Source organism: Anoplopoma fimbria, chromosome 12, assembly GCF_027596085.1.
Source record: "Anoplopoma fimbria isolate UVic2021 breed Golden Eagle Sablefish chromosome 12, Afim_UVic_2022, whole genome shotgun sequence".
NCBI lineage: Eukaryota > Metazoa > Chordata > Actinopteri > Perciformes > Anoplopomatidae > Anoplopoma > Anoplopoma fimbria.
In genome coordinates, this window is record NC_072460.1 from 24,632,119 (window position 1) to 24,656,945 (window position 24,827).

At 40.4% G+C, this 24,827-nt stretch overlaps 1 protein-coding gene across 1 annotated transcript in view; it reads right to left on the minus strand.

Moving 5' to 3' along the window:
* Positions 1-4,303: 4,303 nt before the first annotated feature.
* Positions 4,304-24,827, minus strand: part of samd10b (sterile alpha motif domain containing 10b) — a 42,244-nt gene continuing 21,720 nt past the window's right edge. Inside the window, exons 3-5 of the mRNA XM_054608779.1 lie at positions 19,899-20,067; positions 12,783-12,923; positions 4,304-4,326 (exon numbers count right to left, since the gene is read on the minus strand). Coding sequence (XP_054464754.1) covers positions 4,304-4,326; positions 12,783-12,923; positions 19,899-20,067 — 333 coding nt within the window. The remainder of the gene's footprint in view (positions 4,327-12,782; positions 12,924-19,898; positions 20,068-24,827) is intronic.

Consider the following 24,827-nt stretch of genomic DNA (forward strand, 5'->3'; position numbering starts at 1 on the left):
ATTTAGTTTGTTAATGTCCAGTTGATGGTTTGTGTGCTTTAGTCCTCCACTAGGGGGCAATGCTGTCCTGTGATTTTTCAAGAACTGCTCTTAAACAGGCTGCAAGTTTCTGAAAAGTGAAGTCAAAGCTTCATGTCTTAAAGCTGCATTCTCTCTGCTGTCCATCAGGGGGCGACTCCTCTGGTTGTATAGAAGTCTATGAGAAAATGACTCTACTTCTCTCTTGATTTATTCCCTCAGTAAACATTGTAAACATGAGTTTATGGTCTCAATCTCTAGTTTCAAGTCTTCTTCAATACAGCATGATGTTCATTTAGTAAATGATGCTCCATTTAGAGTCAAATATCGGTGGCCTAAATGGTCTTATTCAGAGTTTGGCTAAACTAAGCTCCACCCTCTGTGTCACTTCTGGTTGCAAAAAAAAGATGGCGACGGTCAGAATTGCCAAACTCAAGGGTTCAAAACATCAGTGAACAAACCAATGGGTGACGTCATGATGACTATTTCAACTATACAGTCTACAACAGTTCGTATGCTAAAAAGTTCAAAAAGACAAAAAGTTACTCCTCATTTTTCTTGCATTTTCTTACGAAAGTACAGCAATCATGGTCAATTTCCACTTGTTACACGCATGCAATCTTTTCAAAATGAGCTTTCCTCTTCACAGGAAACAACTCGGTTAGGATTAAGCAACAAACTGTATTAGTTAGGTTTAGGAAAAGATTGTGGTTTGGATTATGATAACTATAAATTACGTGGGAAATAAATCAACATTGACTTCTTGTTTCACATGTGGAACAAATATAATCTTCTGGCTGAAAGATCGCTGTTTATTGGACCAATCCAAATTTGTGGTCTTTATACTTACATGTTCATGATTGCATGGATAACCTACAAAAAAAGCTGTGAGATATCTACGAATTACGGCACATTATTCATTGTAGGTAAAGCTACAAATCCTGGATGAGATCGGGCCTCAGTCTCATCTTTTTTCATTGCAATGTCACGTGTCTTACATTGACGTCAGGAGACTTGAGGCGGTGATCAGCTGGTTCTCAACACTCTGAGCCTTCTGGGTGATTCACTCTCCACCGAGTGACAACTGCCATTTTCCTTCACCGTCTGCCCAACTGATAGCCTTAAATCTTTAATGTCCGCTGATGAGTATTTCATGCAGGGCCTTGTTTGACCGCTGATTAATCCTTTTACCCTGGCAATGATTAATGTTCCCGTTCCTCCTCTGCTGAGTGAGCAAAAAGCCTTTTTTTCTTTTTTTTTTAAACGCACCAGGTGGAATCGTCCTTAAGAGTCCATCCAGCAGTTGATTGTGTTATTCATCTTGTGACCTTTACCAGTGAAAAATGCACTTTTTTCTCCCATGATCTTGCTTTGTAGTGGTATCCTGAATATTAACACTTGGGCTCTGGCCAGAAAAAATTACAGTCTTCAGCTGTTTTTCTCCACATGAGCATCTGCTTGAGGGGCGAGAGTGTTTCTCATCATACTCCAGTGCAGTCAGACGACGGAGATCCGACTGATCAAAGTCACGAGCAGATAACGACAAACAAACTGGATGGAGCAGCCTCGACGTTAAGGTGTTCGACGACGAAAGACAAGCTTTATCAAAAAGGAGAAGACACTTTAAACAGTAACCAATTAACGGCACCATCCGACCATCTGCTCCTCGGCTTTAGTCTCTGTCAGGGTTGAGAAGGCCGCCGTTCACTGGATCTGTTTATCATACATGTGTGCCTTGTTATCAACTGGTGAGATGCTTCATGTGTCTCGGTAATTGGATCCCAGTGTGTGTGTGTGTGTGTGTGTGTGTGTGTGTGTGTGTGTGTGTGTGTGTGTGTGTGTGTGTGTGTGTGTGTGTGTGAGCTCAGACAGAGACTAGGTGTGTCTCTTTAGGGAGGCAGTGCAACAATTTGCATTTACTGAGTTAAAGTCGTGACCCTGAGTGACATTCAGAGCAAGTTTGAGATACGCTCACGCTAACAAATATAATGTTAAATTATTGTAATTCAGATTTTTTTATTCAGTTTAGGAATAACTGCATTTTCTTTTTTTTTTAACAGATTTTTCTTTCTTTGTTCTTCTTTTCTGATATTTAAGGTAATAATTGATGAATAAATGAATTAATTAATGGGGGAATTTATTTATTAGAAGTAGAAATGTAGGGAGAAACAAGAACAATCTGCAGAATGAAGATTGGTAATATGGAAAAATAGATGAAGAACGAGAAATAAGTACCCAAAAATGCAGAATAGGATTATCTATTTAAACACTTTTGAAAGCTAGCTAATTAGTCAGACGGTCGCTAGTTAGCTTGCTGATGTCACCATGCTTTCATGCTACACTTGTTGCAAAAAAATATGCTAATTATCTCTCCATCTCTCGAATAATTGAGTCTTGTTCGATGCAGCGGTTGTAAAGACAAGGGAGGTCAGCAGAAGGCTAAGCTAAACTATTAGCAACATTCCTCTCCATCTCTTAAACGCCTTTTCCGATAGTGTAGCACGCTAGAGCCTCCAATCAGTTTATCATCTCAAATGTATACATGTGGGGTTGACTTTTTATTTATTTATGTTAGCAGACATTTTTCTGGGGAGGGAATCTTTTTGCTTTGATGCTTCAAACAATGAAACATTATAGTTATGCAATGTGAAAATAAGCACCAACACTGAATCTCAATTTAGTTTATTCTAAAAAGACAGCTTTCATCATGTCCCATACCATATGTCTTCATATCTGTAAAGCAGATAAATACGTTTTCATTTTTCATCTTCTTGCATTTCATACAGCACATCAGTCATCGGACGGAGTAAACCAAAAGAGTTCATATATTTACAGTACATCAGGTAATCCAAAAATAATACAGTGAGTTTTCTCCCTTTTAATAGTCAAATACTTACATTTCCCAAAGACTCCCTGTCGAGGGACGGATGGGGGGATGTTGGAGGGGGGGAGGTTTTGTTTGTTGGAAGTTTATTTATTTGATTTGATTTATTTATGTGACTTAAGCATCTTCATCTTACATAGCAGTCTGCTGCTATGTAAGATGACACCAAAGGGTGCTCTCTTGAGATGAGCTGGGAATCTTGCGTCTGTGTATCTGTCATTTCGATTTCTGAGCATTTGAATTCTCGGCGTCACACACTGGGAAAAGAAAGTGGGAACATAGGCCTTGTCCTACTTCTTAGTATTTGTGTGCGAGAGAAGACGTACAGTTTACAGTAGAGCGCACACAAAGCACAGAAGCTTTGAGTTTTGCAAATGCTGCTGCTGTTAATAGGCAAAATGTATATTTCCCTCAGCAGACACTAACATTTGCATCTCAAATAATTTATCCAAAGCAGCGCTGCTCCTTTTCCCCTTTCTATCATTTAAATGATCAGTGATTATCACATTAACTCCGGTCCTCTGGATCCATTCCTTTAATAAAAGACTAGTTACAGTAAACGCAGATTTACAGTGTATGTTATTCTACAACGCTCATAACTGTATATTTATATATTCTATTTCTATTGTTTCTCGCTGACATACTGCAGATCAGTCGCAATACAAAAGAAGACAAATTTTTGGAATGACATTCGGCTTGAATTTGTTATTATTGATCCTCCAAATGTTTACTTCCACAACTTAAGTCCTGAGAGGAAAAATATGACCTGTGGATGAAGAATTGATCAGGATTGTATCAGCTCTGAGTCCTCCGTAATTAGAATCAGTGTTATAGATCCAAAGAGTGGTGGAGATTGGGTGGAGGTTTTCTACACTTTCCATCCAGTGGCCAAATGGTGGCGCCACATGTTTGCACCGCAACGCAAACCATCATCCACATGGTTTCAGCAACACTGGGCTCAAAGGTGAAGGTTTTAAAAAAACATGCCAGAGAGTTATTCATGTTATGACCTTAACCAGACGTATCCAGGTTGTGCAACATGTCAAAAAAATGTCAAAATGAGACAGGAAACCAAAAGGAGATTTTGCTGTGATCAAGCATACGCCACTGGCAGGCCTACATCATCACTATGGTTGTGAGCTTTACATCTTATCGCTATGTTACAGTGGGTTCCCCTTCGCTTTCATCACCGTCACAGTGTCTGTGAACCAGATTGGCCGCGTTGAATGAAAAGATCCTCCAGACCGGTTGGCATGTAGTCTATAGGCTCGTCCTTTCACCTCCCCGTCGATTCTCCGCTCACGTATCTGAAGACAGCAGCTCTTCCAAGGCTCCTGCAGATGGTGTTGTGTCAGGGGGATGTGTAAGGAAAGGGCTGCCAAATGGATCCAGAGAGATGAGCTAAGAGAAGTTTCCAAAAGAGGCTGCAGAGAGAGGGGAGGGAAAGGAGAAGGAGAAGGAGGGGGGAGGCATAATTAGTATTCACTTTTTGAGAAAAAACAGAGGTTTAAGTTACTACAAGGAGCTTTTAACTGGTTATGATACAGTCTCAATTAAATACTGATGTCTCTATGTAAGCAAACAAGACCATGAGCGAGGTTATTGGATATTTCTATGAATTCTTAATGCTTGTCCTCGGGTCTGATTCAACAAGGAAACTATTTAGGTCACACGGGTTCACCAAGAACTCTTTCACCTCAGACTCCAGCGCTGAGCAGTATTACTGGACTTGTTGGCATAAAAGAAGGCACAGGAAAACCAGAACCAGGATCACGTGGGGGTAGACTGTCGGACCCTTCTGCAGTAAAATGAGAGGTTTTCTGAGGCTACATCAATCATCCACAATACTACATTTTTGTTTTAAGAACCCCTAAAATAGAGACTTTTCAGCCGCTGCTGACAACATTTTAGTTTGAAAACGCCGTGGGCTGCGTTTTAGTCTGGACGGGCATAAACAACAACCTTTGAAAACGATGACACAGAAACCAATGTTCCCTTCTTGATTGGGACTTTATATCAGTCATGATGTGTCCTTCCCTGATTCGTCATGCCGTCAACTTTTCATTCAGACAACAAACAACATCATCCTCTACCAGTGGTTGATTTCAACATGGATAACAAATTATAGGCGTTGCTGACCTTGTTGACTATGCTAGCAGCTGATGCACAATTCAATTCTGCATTTTATAATGCTACTACTGCCTTCAATGCAGGAGCCAAGCTATTATTATGTGATATGTGTTTTCAGGTGTGGTTGTATGGGCCGAGATTATTTCAGCTAGAACATTTAAATGAAAACTTAGCAGTGTGGCTGTAGTCTAAAGGAACTCTGGCACTTGGAAGCATTACTACTTTTGTCCACAGGGACCGCCAAAATCAACACTATCATAAAATGTATCATAGTAGCTTTGAAATGTAGAAACATTAAGCTCTCACATCATGTCTTATTGTAGCCTCAGTGCATCGTCAAAAACCCATTTATCTCCATTGGTCCGCCTCTGTTAATGCATCCTGAAGCAGTCACATCCTGCTTTTAAAAGCGGTGTTGAAATCGCCTTTTCAGTATGGGCCTTACAGCCTTCCTGATTCAGTATGTGACACCTTACTCCCCCAAACTCTGAATAATCAAGTAACCAGGGAGGCTGGCCTCTCCTCATGTAACACACTGCACTCAATCACAGATCTACAAAAAGTAAGAGAGTAATGGGGGAGCATGAAGATTGTCCCTAGTGAAGGTAGATACAATGTGAAAGGAAAACAATGGAAACGTCTGTTTTTATAAACATTTATTCTATAAAAAGTCACAGGTCAGAGGACAGATGTAAAGCTAGAATTGTATTTCACACAAATCCAATTATATATATTTATACTATATCATTCTACTGTGCTGTTTCACTGGCATATCACATAGTTTAGGGCAGAAATAATGGCATTAAGGGGATCATCATGTAATAAAAAGCCTGTTTTCCTCAATATAAGATTGGCGGTTTCCCTGACAACAAGCCAGTTTGCTCCATCCTTAAATGACACCATGGAGTCAGTAAGGCAGCCTCTCCTCTCCCAGACTGTTGGCATTTCAGCCCTAAGCCCTCCTCTGCTCTCCTGGAAGCCGAGGAAGACGCGCCGCACGGTCTCAAGACACGGTCGGATAGAACGCCGGCACTGGAGTGAAACTGAACCAGGAAAACGATGGGAGAGAGACAGACGGATGGAGATGCAACTGATATGACTAGAGGCTTGTACAGACAGAGAAAAAAAAAACACCTCTTTGATAGAAACCCTTTTTTTAAATGAGCTCCCGATGGAGCACCAGTGGAGGAGAGGCGGACGGTGAAAGCAGCACAGAGGAGAAATGACATGCGCCTTCTTTTTCACTGTCTATTAAGCTCAGAGTTTCATTCATATTCTAATTCGGTGCTAAAGTTCGACCGGCAAGCACCACATGGAGCTCTTAGCGAAGCTCCGCAAGGATGGGTAGCATCACAATGTTACCGAGACCATCTCCCACGGCAACCAAAGGCGCTGCCGACAATGCAATCTTTTGATTTTGAGTGTGTTGGTCATCCTGTTTTTAGCTAATTACCAAGACTCTGAAACGTGGCAGATGGCTAAACACAAAGGAATAGACCGGCTTTGATGAAAATTTGATGTGTTGAAAATGAAAGACGGATTGAATAAAGATGAACCAACAACCAGAGGCAAAGAAGAAGAAGAAGGGCTGATCCCCCACTGGGCTCTGATCTGGATCCTCCCTACCAAAGCTTTCCAGATGTTACCACAACCCCTGCATGCTTCACCCTTCCCTGAGAGAGCTGTGGCTCTGGGCTGTGGAAGACATCTTCCCTACCTTTCCCTTACTGACTGATATATTCAGCCTGCGGAAAATACATGAAATACTGAAGTTTTATGCACAAAAATAGCAGCGGAATAGCTTTGACAGCCATGAAAGGGTTATGTACAGCAGGAAGCATAAACAGCATACTGTGAAACTATGCGATGTTGAAGTTGTGGATGGGCCTTTATACTGCATGTACATTCAACTTTGATTTGATCTGATTTGAATATACACTCTGCATGCATTTCATCTGTTAGCGACTTCAGAATTTGAATAACTTTTGTTATCTAACCTGAATCTTTGCCCTAGGATTTTATGAGTGTTACTTACACCAAAAAGTTTCAAACACTTTTCTGTAGACTTGAGAGGTGGCTGCAAAAAGTTTTTAGTTCTTGGAGTTACAATAGATGCCAAAAGTTCATCAATGCACTCCAGCATTGTTAAAGTGTAGATTACAAACTAAACCACTACGTGTACATTTGACAGTTTCTATACTCAGTGAATGTTGGAAGAAGAGATGAATAATTGACATCATAGATATGTTGAGTGCAGTTCAAGTTTAACCAATCGCAACAGTAGTACGGTCCTCAGGTAGAGTTGATGCAGCGGAGGCTAGTAGGGTCAAGCTCCGAAAACCCTGGATCCTACAATTCCCATGATGCAACTCCACACTTTCAGTTTGCAAATGCAGGTTTTCTGTTTTATACGTTAACCTTGAGGATATTTAAGACATTATAATACTTGTTTGACAGGCTGAGTCGTCCTCACCATGACGGGTAACCTTCATGTGTAAAATTGAAAAACGTATCCTCCCATGTTTCGTATGATATCCTACGAAAAGTTACTCCTCCTTTTTTAGGCGTTTTCCTACGAAAGTCCAGCAAAACGTGTCAATTTCCGATCGTTACATGCATTGAGGTCTTTTTCAAAATAAACTTCCTAGGCTAGTTACGTTACAAAAACATCAACATTGACTTCTGGTTTCACATGGGGAACGAACAGCCGTCTCCTGGCTATAGATTGCTGTTTGTTGGACTTTTTGTTATACTTCCTTGTTCAAAATAATGTGCATGACATACAAAAACATTTTGTGGGATGTCTACAAATTACCCACATTGTTTTTCGTAGGTATAGTAGTGCTGGATGAGACCAGCCTGAAAATTGGTGTAGTTCCACTTAGATACAAATGCAATCCTTCTCTTGAAATTCTATTCACTAATCAAAACATGTGTAAAATATAGAGCTCATCTCCAAATAGGCGACACCTTTCCATATTTTCTACGGGCTCCATGATACAAACAGTCTCTTTCACTCACAGACGCATTCATTTCTTTGAATACATACTCTCATTTATTTCTCCTTTGGTTACTGAGTGGAGAACAACATTTTCAACATTAATTTGAAACAGAAAGTAATTCCATGTTAAGTGTGAAATGCTATTACGGAGCTTGTGAGTAAGTGAGCCTGCTCCAGACAGATTAGCATGGAGCGGAGAGCGTCGGGGCCTCACAGCCGGGGCATGAAAGTCCTATCACACCGAGCTTTCCTCCGCTCTCCGTGTTCTTTCATTAACCTCTTACCGCGTCTCATTTCTTTATCTCTGTGATCCGTCATTCTCTCCCCCCCGTATTTCTCCCAATCTGTAACACATCTCACCTCTAATCGCAGCTCCGTGTCCTCTTTATTTTCCGCTCGCTAGACTTCCTTTTCTTCCCTCTCCATATTCAGATCCCTCAGGTGTTTCTCTGATCTTTTCTGTCATTTGTCCTTTTTAATAACATATTTTATTTCCAACAGGAGTAGACACACCGAGCGAGCGCTTATGCTCGTAAAGGTTTAAGAGATCAGTGAATGAGTGCATTTTTACAAAGCTGCTGATGTGAATAGTATGAGAGTCTTGTTACGGTCGCGGTAAATCGTGCTATCACGGCTCAGATCAGACACAAACTCACTCCAAACTCAAGCTTATTTGTATTTTTCATCCTCTTTTTCAACAGTTATTGTGAGATCAATATTTAATCTTTGGTAAATCCATTGCAGATGAATCAGACCTGACAGGCGGTATGACACACGGCTCTGCTAAATCAAACCAGAATTGTAAAATGGATCTGGATAATCTCTCAGGGAGAGTCGCTGAAAGTGTGTGTGAGGTTGTGTGGAGAACAGTGTGAACCAAAAACAGCCTGCAGGGGCGTCAGCAACAAGTCCGGCTCTTTCTTTCTCATCTCAAGCCTTTATGCTTAAAACTTCACCCTCACCAATGCTTCTGCTGCTTCTCTTCTATCCTTTACTCGTCAAAACATTAGCATCTTTTCCGCACGAAATAATTTCGTATGTTATGGATGTTATAATGAAAGAGGAAGTATAAAAACGGAAAAGCACTCACAAGGTGGCAGGAGGGAGGTGCATGGGTCCAACAAACAGCCAACTTTCATCCAGGAAACCGCTGTTCGTTCTCCATGTGAAACGAGTCAACGTTGATGTATTTGTCACGTTTCTTGTGTGCTTCAGTAACTCCCCGTCCGTCGTAATTTTAACCCTAACAAAGATCTTTTTTCCTAAAACCTAACTAAGAGGTTTTGCCGCTAAACCTAACCGTTGTTTCCTGTGAAAACGTAGGTTTATTAGTAGCTTTTGCTGAAAACTCATAAGGATGTTGTATGAGGATAGGTTGACAATGTATACCAACATTTTCTAATTAGCTCATAATACAAATAACAGCTGATGGGACTTTTATAGTTTTGCAGGTATTTGTTCAAAAACTATTTGTCAAATTTAAACCTGATGATGGCGCAGTCATGACAATTCACAAAGATATTATTTAATATTATTATAATTTGTCATCATCCTGCAGGGACCATGAATGTCTGTACCAAATTTGATAGCAATTCATCCAATAGTTAAACACATAGTGAACAAATACTTGTCGTTGACACAAAACTATAAACCTCATGGTGGCGATAGACCCCTGAGATCTTTGGCGCCTCCATGTTGGGAACCTCTGCTGTAGATAATTACAGGACAGGTCATTTTATGGTAAACAGTTCGCTCGCTCAGACCTTTAGCACCTCTGCCCTCATCTACTACCTTATTACCACCTCATCACACTGTGCGCTGAAACAACCCCCATTAACACCCCTTCAGCTGCTTCCCACCCCGTCCTACTTTCATCACCTCTGAATACCCTCCAACCCTGTGAACCTCAGGTGTTTTATGAGGCCACCAAATTAGCCTGCCCTATAGCTCAGAGTCAGAGCCTGCTGAACTGGCAAATTACATTTGCATTGCTCTATTAATAGAAGTGTCCAACAGCAATTTTAGTTCGTTCTCCTTGCCAATCAATTGTATTCCATTAGCTTTAATTTAACTCAGTTTGATTCAACTCATGCTTGATTGGCGTGCATGTTATATAAAAACAACTTGTACGAATTGTCTAAGAGGAATGAGCTAGAATGAAATGAGAGGCAACAATGAATTAGCAAACAGTGTTTTTGGATTAGAGGTCGACAGGTTTTACAAAGTATCAGTACCGGTGGAAATGGGCTCCGGTAGATGCCACTAGTCAAATGGGGATACATTAATGTTTCACATAGGCAGCAACTTTCTGTTTTAACATGCAAAACCAATGCTGAAGTGTGTTAAAGCTGCATTCTCTCTACTGTCCATCAGGGGGCGACTCCTCTGGTTGTATAGAAGTCTATGAGAAAATGACTCTACTTCTCTCTTGATTTATTCCCTCAGTAAACATTGTAAACATGAGTTTATGGTCTCAATCTCTAGTTTCAAGTCTTCTTCAATACAGCATGATGTTCATTTAGTAAATGATGCTCCATTTAGAGTCAAACAGACCATAAAGCAGCGTATGCTTTAGGGCAGGGCTACACAGTGATTGACAGGTCTCTACCAGAGACGTATACGGCGTCTCTACGTCACTCCTCCACAGTCCTAATATGGTAACTTCCGTTCACTGGTTGCAAAAAGCCAAGATGGCGACAACCAAAAATGGCAGTACACAAACCAATAGCTGACGACATGATGACGTATGAGGTGTAAAAACATAATCGCCTTTTCCCTGCGCCAAACTAATGTCATTAAGTCGGTTAACCTCTAGTTTGGGCGTCTTTTATGCTGGTGATCAACTGGTTTGAGGCACATGTGGCTGGTTTAAGTCAGGCCAGAGATTTGCGTCGAATATATTCCATATTTCTCCTTCGTTATGTTTCCTTTCGCAAACTTCAAAGCCAAATGCTGAAAGTGAAATCTTAAAAAGTCAGTTGAAGCTGAGATATTCCTATTCGTATTATCACAAGCTCAAAGAAAGTGTGGTTTGGCACGTTGTGTTTAGAATATATGTGCATTTATAACGGCCTTTGTTAGTCATAATTAGCTAGCAGCCGATTGGTGCTGAATGCATTGGATGGTCTTCTTCTGTGAATGCTCCTTTTGTTCTTTAATTGCAAGTGCTTCTGATAACTTTTCTTTGTCTGTTCAAGAATCGAAAACTTGTCTTTTATGTCTTTTAAGAGTTGATTTAACTTTTTTATTTCCCTGAACGTATTTTGAAGAAATGTTTTGTTAAAACTTTTTTAGATTGTGTTATTCATTGTCTTCAGATGAACTGAATACATTTTTATATGTCATCTCACAGTCAGGAGGCCGTTTCTTTAACTCCTTTGGTCTCTAGATCACAGGGTTGCGGCACTGTGCGTCTTATCTTTTATATCAAATCTACCTCTTTTTTCTCTCAAACAGACTCTTCATATTGATGTTCGGGTTGTGTAACTCTCAATAAATCTCTGCTCTCAAAACGAAGTCGATGTTGCGTCTACAAAAACACTTTCGGGTCCAGAGGGTGGGTCATGATGGATTGAAATGGGCATCAAAACCCAGAACTGTTTATATAATTTCTGTCAAGCTCTGACCTCAAAGCAGATGGAAGAGCATTGAGCAGCATGAATGATCAGAAAGTGAGAGTTTGAGCCTGACAGATTTAAAAAAAACTCTTTACATCTAATTGTTTGAATGAAACTGTTGATTATCAAATGCCATCAGTTCATAATGAGCAGCTGACGGAATCAACAACGTCACTGCTCTGCATGAAACGCTCTATTTTGGTCAAAGAGGGTGATTAAACCATTCAGAGAAAATGTTTATGCAATTATTTTCATTTATTTGTTGTTTATTTTTTGCAGAAATGCTTCTGCTCTCCAACAGCGCTCCATTAATATGACGAGACACGTCAAAACCTCCAGATATTGGTTTTTTTTAGCTCCTTGTTTGAATACTGAATTACTGAAGCACATTGGAAAGCAACAAGCATTTGGAAATTCAACTCCAATGCTGCACATCCCCTCTTATTTAAGACAGCCGGGTTGCTGCTGAATATGGTCGTCATCTCGAAAAGTTGTGGTGCCCAAAATAAGTGAAATAACTGGAAGCTGTTCCGTGCATTTGAATAGAAAATTAAATTCAAAACATACCATTAAAGATTTAAAAAATATTGAATTTAAGTGACTTTTCTACAAATGATAGTTAATTGTATTATCTGGACCCTACGGGTGAACACATATAGTTGCAAAACTGGAAGACTTAAGCAATCTCAATGGACCATTTTATAAATTCAGTTCCAGAGAAACGGAAATTGTGTGGACAATTCACTTTGATGACTCGTAGCCATCAATGACCACCAACGACGAGCACAACAACAGCCGGAAAAAAACAGATAGGCAAGAAGCGAGCTGCTTCTACGGCTGAATCCAGGTCAGCAGTGATTGAAGGAGCCTGTTTATTGATGGACCAGATAATAAAAGTGTTTATCAAAGCCATCTTTCAGAGGCAAGGGCAGCAAATCAGGAGCTCCCGTCAATAAAACCACATGCAGCTACAAACAATTGCACTTCGCTGTCCAACTTCACGTATGTGACAGCGGGCATGTGTGGCCTCAGACCGCCTCCACCCAATTTAGCCTCTCTCCTCTTTCTTTATGTTTTCACTCTCTCACAAAAAACACAGAAACCTGGCTACACACATCGTCTTGTCACTTACTTCGACTGAGGAGCTGCAGGTTGCGGACCTCCTCTCTGACCTGCAGCTGGAGGACCTGTTGGAGGACCTCCTGCCTCAGCGTCTCCTGGACGATCCCCATCCTCTCCAGCTTCTCCCCGTTCAAACGCAGCAACGCCCGTCCTGCCAGGAGGAGGAGCGGATTTAGTTTCTCTGCTAATGTATAAAAATAGATGTCTTTCAACGCAATTATTATTCCAATTAGAGATGAGTCATTTCACAAACAAAGTAAAAACAAAGCCTTTCCTTTAGCCTCTGAACCCCAAAATCCACCTGCGGGATGGAAAAGCATGTTTCCTTTAAACATTCGCCAAAACTACACCGTTTATCACAGCTGGAAGCTGTAAAAATGGTCATAATTGGCACATTTTCATCTTTCATGGGGTCTTTAAACAGATCATTATTGATGAACACTGAAAAAGCAACGGAAACAAAGCTTCAAATTGTGATTTATTTCATCAGAAACATTTTATTCTACATGTCTCATTTAAAATCTTGTCCCGAATAAGCTATGAAATAACTACATTCTGTAAAAAACATGTAGTAAAATACATTATCAAAGAAATTCAACTTGCATTCTTTTCTTTTTCTTTATGATTTATGGAAAAATATTTTAAACTTCACCAAAGACATTTGGAGTTCTCTACTTCTAGCCATGATTGTGCTTTTGCCCATAGAGGTGTAGGACCAAAAAAACCCTTCGTAACTGCTGCTGGTTTAGAGGGTTAATGGGGTTTGCACATCTTTCTTATTTGCAAGTTGGTTTTTTCCAATACTTAATAGGAGGACATGCATTTCACAGGAATAGGATGCCTTAAATGGCCATTTCATATGAACACAGGACACACAAAACTTCTGCATGTGCATTTATGTTGTGGATTTACCATCTGATGTACAGAGTTATGTGTATATTTACACTTTTTCGTACAAAAGAGCATTTTTGCACCTCCCGCTCCCTTGTCTCGAAGTAGATGGGTTTTTGCAATAGTTTTGGTAAGATGTCTGAAATAAGGTCTGTATTTAACACATGCTTATGATATTTACATTTTTTTCATTCTAGTAAATTTCCCTCTTATGAATTTTGAAGCTTTTACGTGTCTTAATAAAAAAACAGTGGCTAAATCGGACGACCTAAATGTCATCACACCGACTAGTCCGCCTTTACAGCCTTGTTGTGTTTGTACTAACGTTAGCTTTTTACTTCTGCCAATTTTATTCCCTCTTCAAAAATCATAAAAGTGGTGTTCATTTGCAGAGATTATCTTCCTGAACAAAACATTTGTTTGCCACAGAGATTCTTTCTGAAATAATAAAAAAACAATGGAAGAACCCCATTGACTTTTGTCGAGGAAACCAGTGCTATGCTAACTTCCTGGTTGGCTTACAAAAATACTTCCTCCCTTGCATATCTCCATAAAGAGGCGGAGTCAGGCTTGCTTGAGTTTAACTACAGAGTTTAGAAGTTGAACCCTGGAGACATGCACATTTAACATATCATTACCCACAGTAAACAGCTTTTACAACCAAGCTGCACTCGCAAACAAACACAAAGGCAAAATGATAAACGTCCATGTGTGATTATACACACACACACACACAGGTTACTATGGGTTGGGGAGCCATATCCTATGCTGGTGCAGACGTTAGAGGAATCCATCATACCTGCAGCAGCTCTGTGCGATGCCCAAACCATAATTAGACTCATTACTCACGCAGCGCTCTCTCCGCATCATTCCATTTATTCTTATTTCCCTCCCGTATACATTACTTTATCCTCCGTATCTCTGTTTCTGTTCAGTTTCTGTGAATTTCTCAGTCTCTCATTCTGAGAAACAAACATTTAGAGACTCAAAATGAAGATTATAATGGTACACAATCATTAAAGCGTGTTTGCAGTTCCTTTATTTATCTACAGCAGCTAATTAGCATGACTGTCTGAGGAGTGCAAGAACAAAAGAGGACAGTAAATGAAAAAGGAGGATTCTGTGCGATTGCCCTGGAGACGGGGTCTTTGGGGAATGATGGGGATTTATGACGGCACTTGTTTGTTCTTGTCCAGTTTCTTCTATCTACAGGGATTGAGGAAACTTTTTTTGTAAATAAAGCTTTTTTTTTCAACTCTTTGAGATATAATGTATATTTCTAGCTGCTAAATTAGGGGAAAACTGTCAGCCTGGTCTTGCCTTACAATCTGAAATAAAGGTTCCAAACGGGTTCTACCAAGAATTGTTTGCTTCTGAAGAATCCTTTTATGAATAAAGGGTTTTTCAAGAGTTGTTGGGTTCCATTAAGAATCAACCAAAGAACCCTTTTTGTAAGAGTTTGTCAAGGATTGTTCAAAGCACAGGTGTTAAAAGGGAACCCCCACAATCCAGAACCACAATTCAGAACCACACATCCCCAAAAACCTGATTATGAAGCATCATTTTTGTGGTCTGCACTGCACCACATCATAGAACATTGGAATATGACATTTTTCTCGGTAAAATCCCTTTGGTGGGTCCTACATGAAACCCTTGGCATATAATACGGTTTCCTGTAGAACTCCTTAGGTCGGTCCTAGATGAAACCCTTGAGATATAAAAGGGTTCTATGTGGAACCCATTCTGTGGGACCTAGATGAAACCCTTGCAATATAAAAGGGTTCTCTGTAGAACCCCTTTGCTGGGTTATAGTTGAAACCCTTGGGCTATAAAAGTGTTCTCTGTAGAACCCCTTTGGTGGGTCCTAGATAAAACCCATGGGATGTTAGCACCTTTAGAAGGTGGAAAGGTTCTGGATAGGTCCTTCACAGAGGGTTGTGTGTGGAACCATAACACCATAGAAGGGTTCTATGTAATATGGGAATCTTATATAAATATTTAAACAAAGAAGAATTATATATATATATATATATATATATATATATATATATATATATATATATATATTAAAAAACATATATAAGATTCTTCCAGGAACAAAAAGGTTCTTCCTCGAGGACAAGCGGAAGAACCCTGTATGGTTCTAGTCAGCACCCTTATTTCTAAGAGTGATGCAACCAGATGAAATAATACAGACAGTAGCTTCCTCGACTGAGTGCAAGTCTCCGCTCCCTGGGAGAGAAAACCATGACAAACCAGTTAGCTCTTATAGTGGTTTAATGGATGTGTGTGTCTGTGTGTGGCTGTGTGTGTGTGTGTGTGTGTGTGTGTGTGTGTGTGTGTGTGTGTGTGTGTGTGTGTGTGTGTGTGTGTGTGTGTGTGTGTGTGTGTGTGTGTGCACATTGGGTTTAAAGGCAGATTATTTACTTCTCCTCAGAGTCCAGGTGCTCTCTGTTTCCATCACATAGACAGGAACAACCCATTATGTGTGTGAGCGCAACTGTCTTGGGGATACAACAACTATAATTTTCCATTTATTTTGAGAGCAGTTTCATTTTATTTATTTATTTTTTACACACACACACACACACACACACACACACACACACACACACACACACACACATAAACACACACCTTTGTCTGCACGTACACGCACACACACACACACACACACTCACTCATCAACCTCTGCGACCCGTCTCCCCAACAGCCCTCTGGTGTGTGCTTGGCAAACAGCAGAGCCAGTATGTCCTAGAAACACCACTGCCCTTGGTCTACGTGTGTTTGTGTGTGTCTGTGTGTGTGTGTGTGTGTGTGTGTGTGTGTGTGTGTGTGTGTGTACAAACGAGACAAAGCAGATGAATGGAGCTCAAATCAATTCCCCTCAGACAGACTTAATACAGCTCCTAATAATTGCCTGCAGATAGGGAAAGTAGTGCCGTCAAAGAGAGAAAAAGACACACGGAAAAAAAAACAAAAGCCGGTTCAATGGAGATCGTTTCTCTCAATTTGGCTCCGAAATAAATTGCTTATTAACGACGTCTGTGGGCAAGTGGGAAGCAGTTCTGCCCAGGCTATAGGGCAATAATGACACTTAAAAAACAGTCTGAAAAGCAATCTGAAAGGGGGGGGTAAAGACTTCCTTATGAAAGAACAAGCTTTGGATTAAACCTTTTGATAGCGGAGCAGTTCAGTCCCTGAAGGTCTGTTCTGTATTACATGTCTTTCAGCTTGTAGGAGCACCGAGGTAAGTGTGCAGCCTGGAGTCACGTTTATTTATGTGCAGAATTCTATATCCTGTAGGTTCCTTCTACGTCTCCATCTCGTCTGCTTCAACTGCAATTCACACAGAAATTCTGACCTGCGTCCATTTATATTAGCGCGATAAGGAAAAGTAGAATATCAATGCAAGGTGTGAATGCATGCAGTAGCAGCTGGAATGCGATCCAGTCTGCGAGGTCCACATCTGGAGGTGGTCTAGCTTAGCATTTTTACACAGATCTCAAATCTTTAAATGGAATCGAACCCGCTTTGCAGTCATTTTGCTGACCGACAGTAAGCTTGCAATTTTCTTATCAGAGTGTGTGCAGAATGTTGACAACTAATCAATTTAAATAAATAAATAAAAACTCCTGGTTTGGATGGACGGCGAGGGATCAGGTGTTGTTAATCTGAGAATTGATCGATTTACAGATCAAAGTATTGAAATCCTGTTGAAAACGTGGCCTCCGTCACTAAATCACACACACTCACACACACCGAGCCACCATTTTCACTGCCGAGTATTAAACTTTTACAATCTGCCAGTATAGAGTGCTGCAGGAATGAGTCCTGAAACCCAGAAATGAGTCAGCAGTTTTTGCACTTCCTGTTCCCCTCGTATCAAAGTCAATCTGTTATTTGAATGTTTGTTTGTTGCCTGAAATAATGTCAGTGGTAAAAGCAAGCTTAAGAGATTTTAACGTTTTATTCTACGATATAAGATATGTCGACAAAAATCCATATGGTGAATTAGAAGCTTATACGTGTCATAAAGCATCTAAATGAGACGACTAAACTGGTCCTCCTTTAGCTTAACGGTGGAGACGTGAAGTCATGTGACCGTGGTGTAGTTCCTTTATAGCCTTACTTTAGCTTTTTACTTCTGTTGATGTATTCATGCTTCAAAAAAATCATAAAAGTGGTTAATTTGTGAAGATTATCTTGCTGAACAAAACATGCATATATGTTTTATCAATACCTTAGTCCATCTTTAAAATGTTTACACTCAATCACACATGAATATATAGGCGAAAAGAATAGAAATATCCAAAAGGTATATATATTATAAATGGCATTATTGAAGCAAGAGACCAGTTAACCAAAAAAGAGAACTGTTTTTTACCGAAGACTGTTATCTTATCATTAATGTAAGTTATTTGACTATTCAATTCTCCCTCCAGCAAATGTTACATAGGTTCATTTCCAGTAAAAGGAACAACACCAAAGTGTGAAAATACATATTTACAAATACAAATACTGCATTTAATACGTTCTGTTAAAGTACTTATTATTAATAATTAATTATGCTGAATAGCCCCTTTTCAGATACAAACTGCTTCACCACACAGATGATATATGATTCGGTAGTGTATAGACAACCAATCATAGCTTATCATATATTCAGCATGAAAACCTTTAATCTGCAAATAACTATAAACTACAGCTGTCATCTGAATAGTGAAGTACAGCTTTTCTCTCTGAAATAAAGTACAAATGCCTTAAATTTGTCAAAAATAAAGGTCTTTTAGTGCGTACCAGAGCCAGATCAGGCTTGCCTGTCATCCAGAAGCAATCACAATGTGTGATATAGGGACCTCGATTCCTCACGAGCTCCACATACATCACCGTGTGGAGGAACAGAATTATAATCACACTGCACACAAAGTCTGACAGTCTATTTCTCACGGTATCTAAATCTTGTCTACTCCCACCGACAATAAAACAGACAGAATAATAAAAACGGTGGCGATAAAATTAATAAATGACCAACAGGAGATGGATCTTTGGACACACACACACACACACACACACACCCACACACACACACACACACACACACACACACACACACACACACACACACACACACACACACACACACCGTTACATATAAAAGCAAGAGACACTGAATAAGCTACACTGATCTCCTCGGGCAGCTTGTTGCGCTGTAATGGCGTCCTCACTGAGAGAGAGACGCAATTACTTTTGGGTCAGTGAACTAAAATGATACAGACTCGGAATCCATTTCTAGCCCGTTGGTTCGGATCCAAGATCCTTCTGTTTGTTGATGCCTTATGCATCAACAACAACAAAAAAACATATTCGCCCAACATTTGCACAAGAAAAGAAGACACAGGAGCTAATAACTCAGGGAAAATGAAATCCAGCTGGACAACTGAATCCATGAGGATAATTGGATCTAAGCCTCTCTCTGTTGGAGAATACATAAATAAAAATGATCAGATCAGAGCTGCTGTAACTATGACGCTGGCAGCATTGTTAACCCTGAAGCCTGTGTATGTGTGTGTGTGTGTGTGTGTGTGTGTGTGTGTGTGTGTTGTGTGTGTGGTGGCTGACCCCTCGGAGCACAAACAACAATCTGTTCTCTGCAAGACGCTGAAAAAGAAACCGTCTGGTCTGTCAGTCTGTAAAAACAAACTTGTATTTGTGTGCACATTTGCACGTACCTGCTCATGTGTGTCTGCTGTTTTTTTTTTTGTGCACATGAACTTGCATGCATTTGTGTTTGTATGTGTGTGTGGGTGGGGGTGTTGTTTGAGCTTGAAAACACGATAACCTGCCATTACTTTCCTGCAGCTTTCCCTTTTCTTCTCCAAAAATAGGCCGCACTCCTTCTTCGTTGCCTCACATGCGTGACTTTTAAATCTCCTCTGAAGGAGATTTCAGTGTAAAACCTGTTTCCAGTTGAAAAATCTAAGCTGAACCTAAAAATAAAACTTTTGTAAGCCTTTTATGGCATTTGGTTTGCAATGTCTTAGACAACGGAAGCGTCAGTGCTGTGCTTATTAAAAGGAGACAGGTCAATGGACAAAGTCTGCAACAACATCTACAAGAAAACTAAATTTCTGCACTTTTAACACTTGCAAAGATGAAAATTTGCTTTCAATTCAACAAAATAATCCCAATCAGACGTGTAGGATTTCAGTGATGCTGCAATGTCTTACTGTACCTGTGATGGCGTGATGGGAGAAGGCCTCTACATAGGTCAGGTAGTTGTGAGGACAGTGTTTCTTAAGCCACTTGCAGACATCCTGCTGAGTCCACAGCACCACCGGTTTGGACAGACTGGACAGAGTAGGACTGGTGTGATACACAGTGAAGGCTTCGCCGGGACGCAGCTGAAACACACAAGAAGCAGAAAACTTTATGGTAAAGGTGCTGAATAGGAGATTGGGAGCATTTCTGTTGCATCTCAATGTGGCGATTGCCGAGCCGGCGGCTTGCAGCTAACAGTGCTGAGGGGCCGATCGCACCGAGACCCTTCGCTAGAAACTTGCTAGAAACTTGCTAGAAACCTACAAAACCATTGTTTTCCTACTGCCTTTTTCAAACATTTCTTTAGACCCATACAACTTTTAGCGCCAGATGCTGAGTCGCAGAACTCGTAAAGGTCACACTAGACCGAGGCAGCCAATCAAATCAAGCAGGAGGCGGGCTTTACTGCTTTACCCCTGACTTCCTGTTTTGATGCCGGTAGATGTGGTAGGAACAGCGATTTTTAATTACGATGAACTTTATTTCCCCTTCTCCTAATTCAATATTCATAATTTCTGCAATTTGATCCTTTGGGTGTGCATGCACCCCCGCTCCACATGCTCACCAGCTGTTTTGCCCGACTCTCTTTGCCAAAGGGGCGCTTTTGAAGCGGCAGCGCCTGTTGCGACTCATCTCATTGTGACCGGGGCCTAACAGCGCTAACAGTGCAAACAAGGGCAAAAGTGCTGGCAGAGCTAACAGTGTTTACTTGAGGAGGAATCAGTGAGTGGGTGCTACGCTTCTGTGGTCGGGACGGCGTTATCGGCTGTAAGCGGCGTATGAGAGCAGCGCGCGAGCTAACGTTGCACACGGGCGGCCCCGCTGTGTCAACGAAGAACGGAGAAGCACTTATTAAAACACACAGAAGGAGGGTGACTTCATTCTCTGCTCATGTGGACATTACTCCTCTACATCTCTACATTGATAACAGCTGTTTGCTGCTGTATTACTGCTCTGAATCCCGTATATATTGCACCTTTAATTGATCCACTGCAGCATGTGTTTGTGTTGGTACAGTTCGAGAACCACAGAGCGAGAGTGTGTGGGTGTATGTGTGTATTTGTATTTTAATATCCTGGTGGTACAATACGACGATGAAGTTGGAACGTTTTTTTATTGCTTTTTTATTCTACGGATAATTGCTCTAGCTTACTTAAATATATGAAACATGCTGGATTTTCTCATTAATGTGAAATTAGCTGGGCTGATGTGTTTCTAATGCTGTTTGCAATAAAACCCCTTCTGGTAGTCTGGAAGTAAATCACAAATAGAAAATGTGCAGAGTGCAAACAAAGCAGCTAATTAAGGTTTTATACAGTATTGTAGTGTAGTAATGTAGCCTGCAGTGCTTTTCTCTCATTTAAAGCAGATACAAGACACAAATGAATGAACTTTGACCACTTTTGAAATGTTTATGGTCTGCCCTACATCTCAATCTCCCATGAACCCATCAGCCATAGATCTGATAACGATAAGCCTCTGGGCTCAAGTGGTCTTTATTTCTGAGCTTCCTGTCCAGCAAACGGATATCCGGACCAAGACACTGCTCGTTATTTATAGTCTGATTAGAAACTAAAGGAAGCGAGTCTGGTGTCTGAGTTGAGAGACGTGTACGATATATATATATATATATATATATTTATATATATATATATATATATATATATATATATATAAATATAGGCTTGAGTTAGAATGGTATGTAAACCAATGATTAAGACTTAAAAACTAAGACACATAATAAGCACAAATGTAACCTGAATTAACAGCAAACATAAAGTTAAAAGGCTTGTAGGCATCTTAAGGCAAACAGATGCTGCTCTTTTGATTAACAGGAGCACTCAGCTTTTTGCCTTTCAGCCTTTATTAAGAGAGACAAATGTGAAGGTGCTATCACCATATTTTCTTTAACATTCTGAACAAAGTGGCACTTCTCCGCTCTGCCAACAACATATCGTGATATGGTAATTACATTCCGTATATTATTTCTACAAGCAATATATTTGTTGTTGACAGAGGCACCTTCATTAAGCAGCCAACGCTGCATCAATGTGATTCTGTAATATTTATCGTTGTGTCTTTATTCCTCTCATATCCAATTTTTCTCTGACTTCACATGCCATTCTCTTACCCCCATAGACTTTATGGAAAAATTGGACGTCGTCACCAATTGGTTTGTAGACCACCAAATTTGTCATTTTGACCATCGCCATCTTGTTTTTTTTGCAACCAGAAGTGACATAAGAGGGTGGAGCTAAGTACAACCAAATGCTGAATTTAACATCTTTAGGGGACCAAAGTGTTGCAATTAACTATTATGATGTTAAAACAAACAAACATTGTAAGATAAAAACAGACAATGCCTTGTTATCGACCCGTCAATCACAGTAGCCCCGCCCTAAAGCATACTCTGCTTTATGGTCTGTTTGACTCTAAATGGAGCATCATTTACTAAATGAACATCATGCTGTATTGAAGAAGACTTGAAACTAGAGATTGAGACCATAAACTCATGTTTACAATGTTTACTGAGGGAATAAATCAAGAGAGAAGTAGAGTCATTTTCTCATAGACTTCTATACAACCAGAGGAGTCGCCCCCTGATGGACACTAGAGAGAATGCAGCTTTAAGACACTTAAGTATTCGCTTCACCCTTCAGACCTGTAGGTTTCTGCCTGCTTGCCCATATAGACGTCACGCTTCTCTTTGTGTATCACGTCTTTGTGCGGGGAATTAAAATGGATATTAATAAAGTCACAACCAGTTCATGTAGGCAGGAAACACAACCACTCCTCCCTCAGCTCTCTCTCTCTCTCTCTCTGTATTGTGTGACTTAGTCTCATATCTAATCCATTCATTCATGCTCTGACTGTGCCAACTCCACAACAAAGGCTTTGGCTGATTTTCAACAGAAAAAACACAGAACTGCTGCCAAACGTTCCACTCCATAACTGACTGCATTTAATGGGATTATGTATGCTGAAATGTCATACACACATAAACGCAACTCTCGCACTCTCTTGTAGCTCAATACATAATGTTCTCCCTGACGCTTCCTCGTTAATGACACAAAGACCGGCTCCCAGAACACCTTCACCTCAATAAGTGATGGACACAGTGTTCGTAACTATTCACATCTTCGCCCGACGCTGTAATGGGGTCTCCTCCTGTCAATTTAAGCACCAAGCAGCCCTATCAAGTTCTGGCTGGTCCACCAGCTAAGTGCGTTCTGCTTTGTAGGCCTTAATTGAAAACAACTCAATTTCTTGCGCTCCAGTGTATTTGCTCATTTCCTAATTACACACATACTTCTAGCCCGACTCAATGGAGCGCTGAGGCCATTTTAATAACCCAAATTTACTGCTCGACCTCCCGTCATTAATTGAGATTGAGTTGGGAGAGTTGTGAAAATAGAGTGGACAAGCGGGGGATCTAATCTTTGGATGGCCATAATTTCCTTAATGTTCACGTTGACATAGTTGAGTAAATATTCAAGTAAGTGGTGGGTGTAAACGCCTGGACAATCGTTAAGTTTCCGTGCAATTCATTTACATGTCACATCTTCTTTTGCATTGTTGTTTTTTGTCAGGGGCACTTTCACACATAACGCGAATATAACAAGACAAAAAAACTGATTAATTTTTGCGGTGCCAGGTTGCAACAGCAAGTAAAGGCATCAACCAATTACGTTGTGCAGAACTGACATATTCAAAAAGTACACTATAGTGCAAAAAAATTTGGAGGTTCCAAAACCAAGACGTGAGCCTTTATTACTCCTTTTAACCTTGACAAAGGCAGAGCAGACCAGATCCACTCCTTCAAATAAAAAAACAACAACTTTGACGTGGAATTGAAGAGGATTGTGTTGCATTAGAAAAGAAAGATAATGTAAAGTTGTGTTGAAAATAAAACAGGATATCCATTAGTGACACACACTGTTGGCGTCTTTAAGTGCGTCAATGAGTCGAGTCTTCTGTTCAGGATACTCCACTATACTTTTCCCCAACATTGCCTCTCCTGAACTCAGTACCACACACATTACTGACTACTACATTTATCTGTATGGAGCATTTGCTCTGTGCAACGGATATCAGATGACATGTCTGCTGCCCACGTGACGCTGCCGATGTGTCTTGCACTTAGGACTGAAGAGGAGAGCAGATTTCCCAGCTGGCTCCGAAACCATTAACATTATAGCATACAGTAAATCAACACCACCACAAACAGTGCAGGTAAAGATTCAGCAGGCAGATTCATTATAATCCAGGGACCTGTGTGTATGAGAGAAGACATTTTAATAAATGCTGAATATACGCTCCCCAAAAGATGACCCAACAATCTGTAATAACTTGTCGTTAATAGTGACTGTGGTATTGCATCTTCACAGAAGCAGCTAAAAAGGTGCTTTCAGTGGAGTGCAGATCTCTGCCAGGTCTGTCTGCAACAAAAACAGCTGTAATGTTTGATTGAATGGTTACAACCTGCCATGCTATGCAGATGACTTTACCGGCTCTCTGCAGGCTTCAAGTCTACTTTATTTATTAAGTTTGAATATATTTTCAGGCAATAAAGTGACTGTTTCGATTCCAAATATGTAGTCAGTTTATCCAAATTATGCCTGTTTTGGATATTTGCTGCAGCGTTTTCAGGGATGTGACGGATTGCCTTGAGAAAGACCCGGCCGTCTCTTAAGCATACTTCAGAGTGAAGAATCTACTGGTATAATCATTCTTAATCAGTCACTTTAGTAGGCAGTAAACATTACATATTGATTAAGTGTTAGTATGCAGTAGCTGCATTAGTATGCAATTTCAAATAATCAGCAGGCTGTCAATGTCAGTA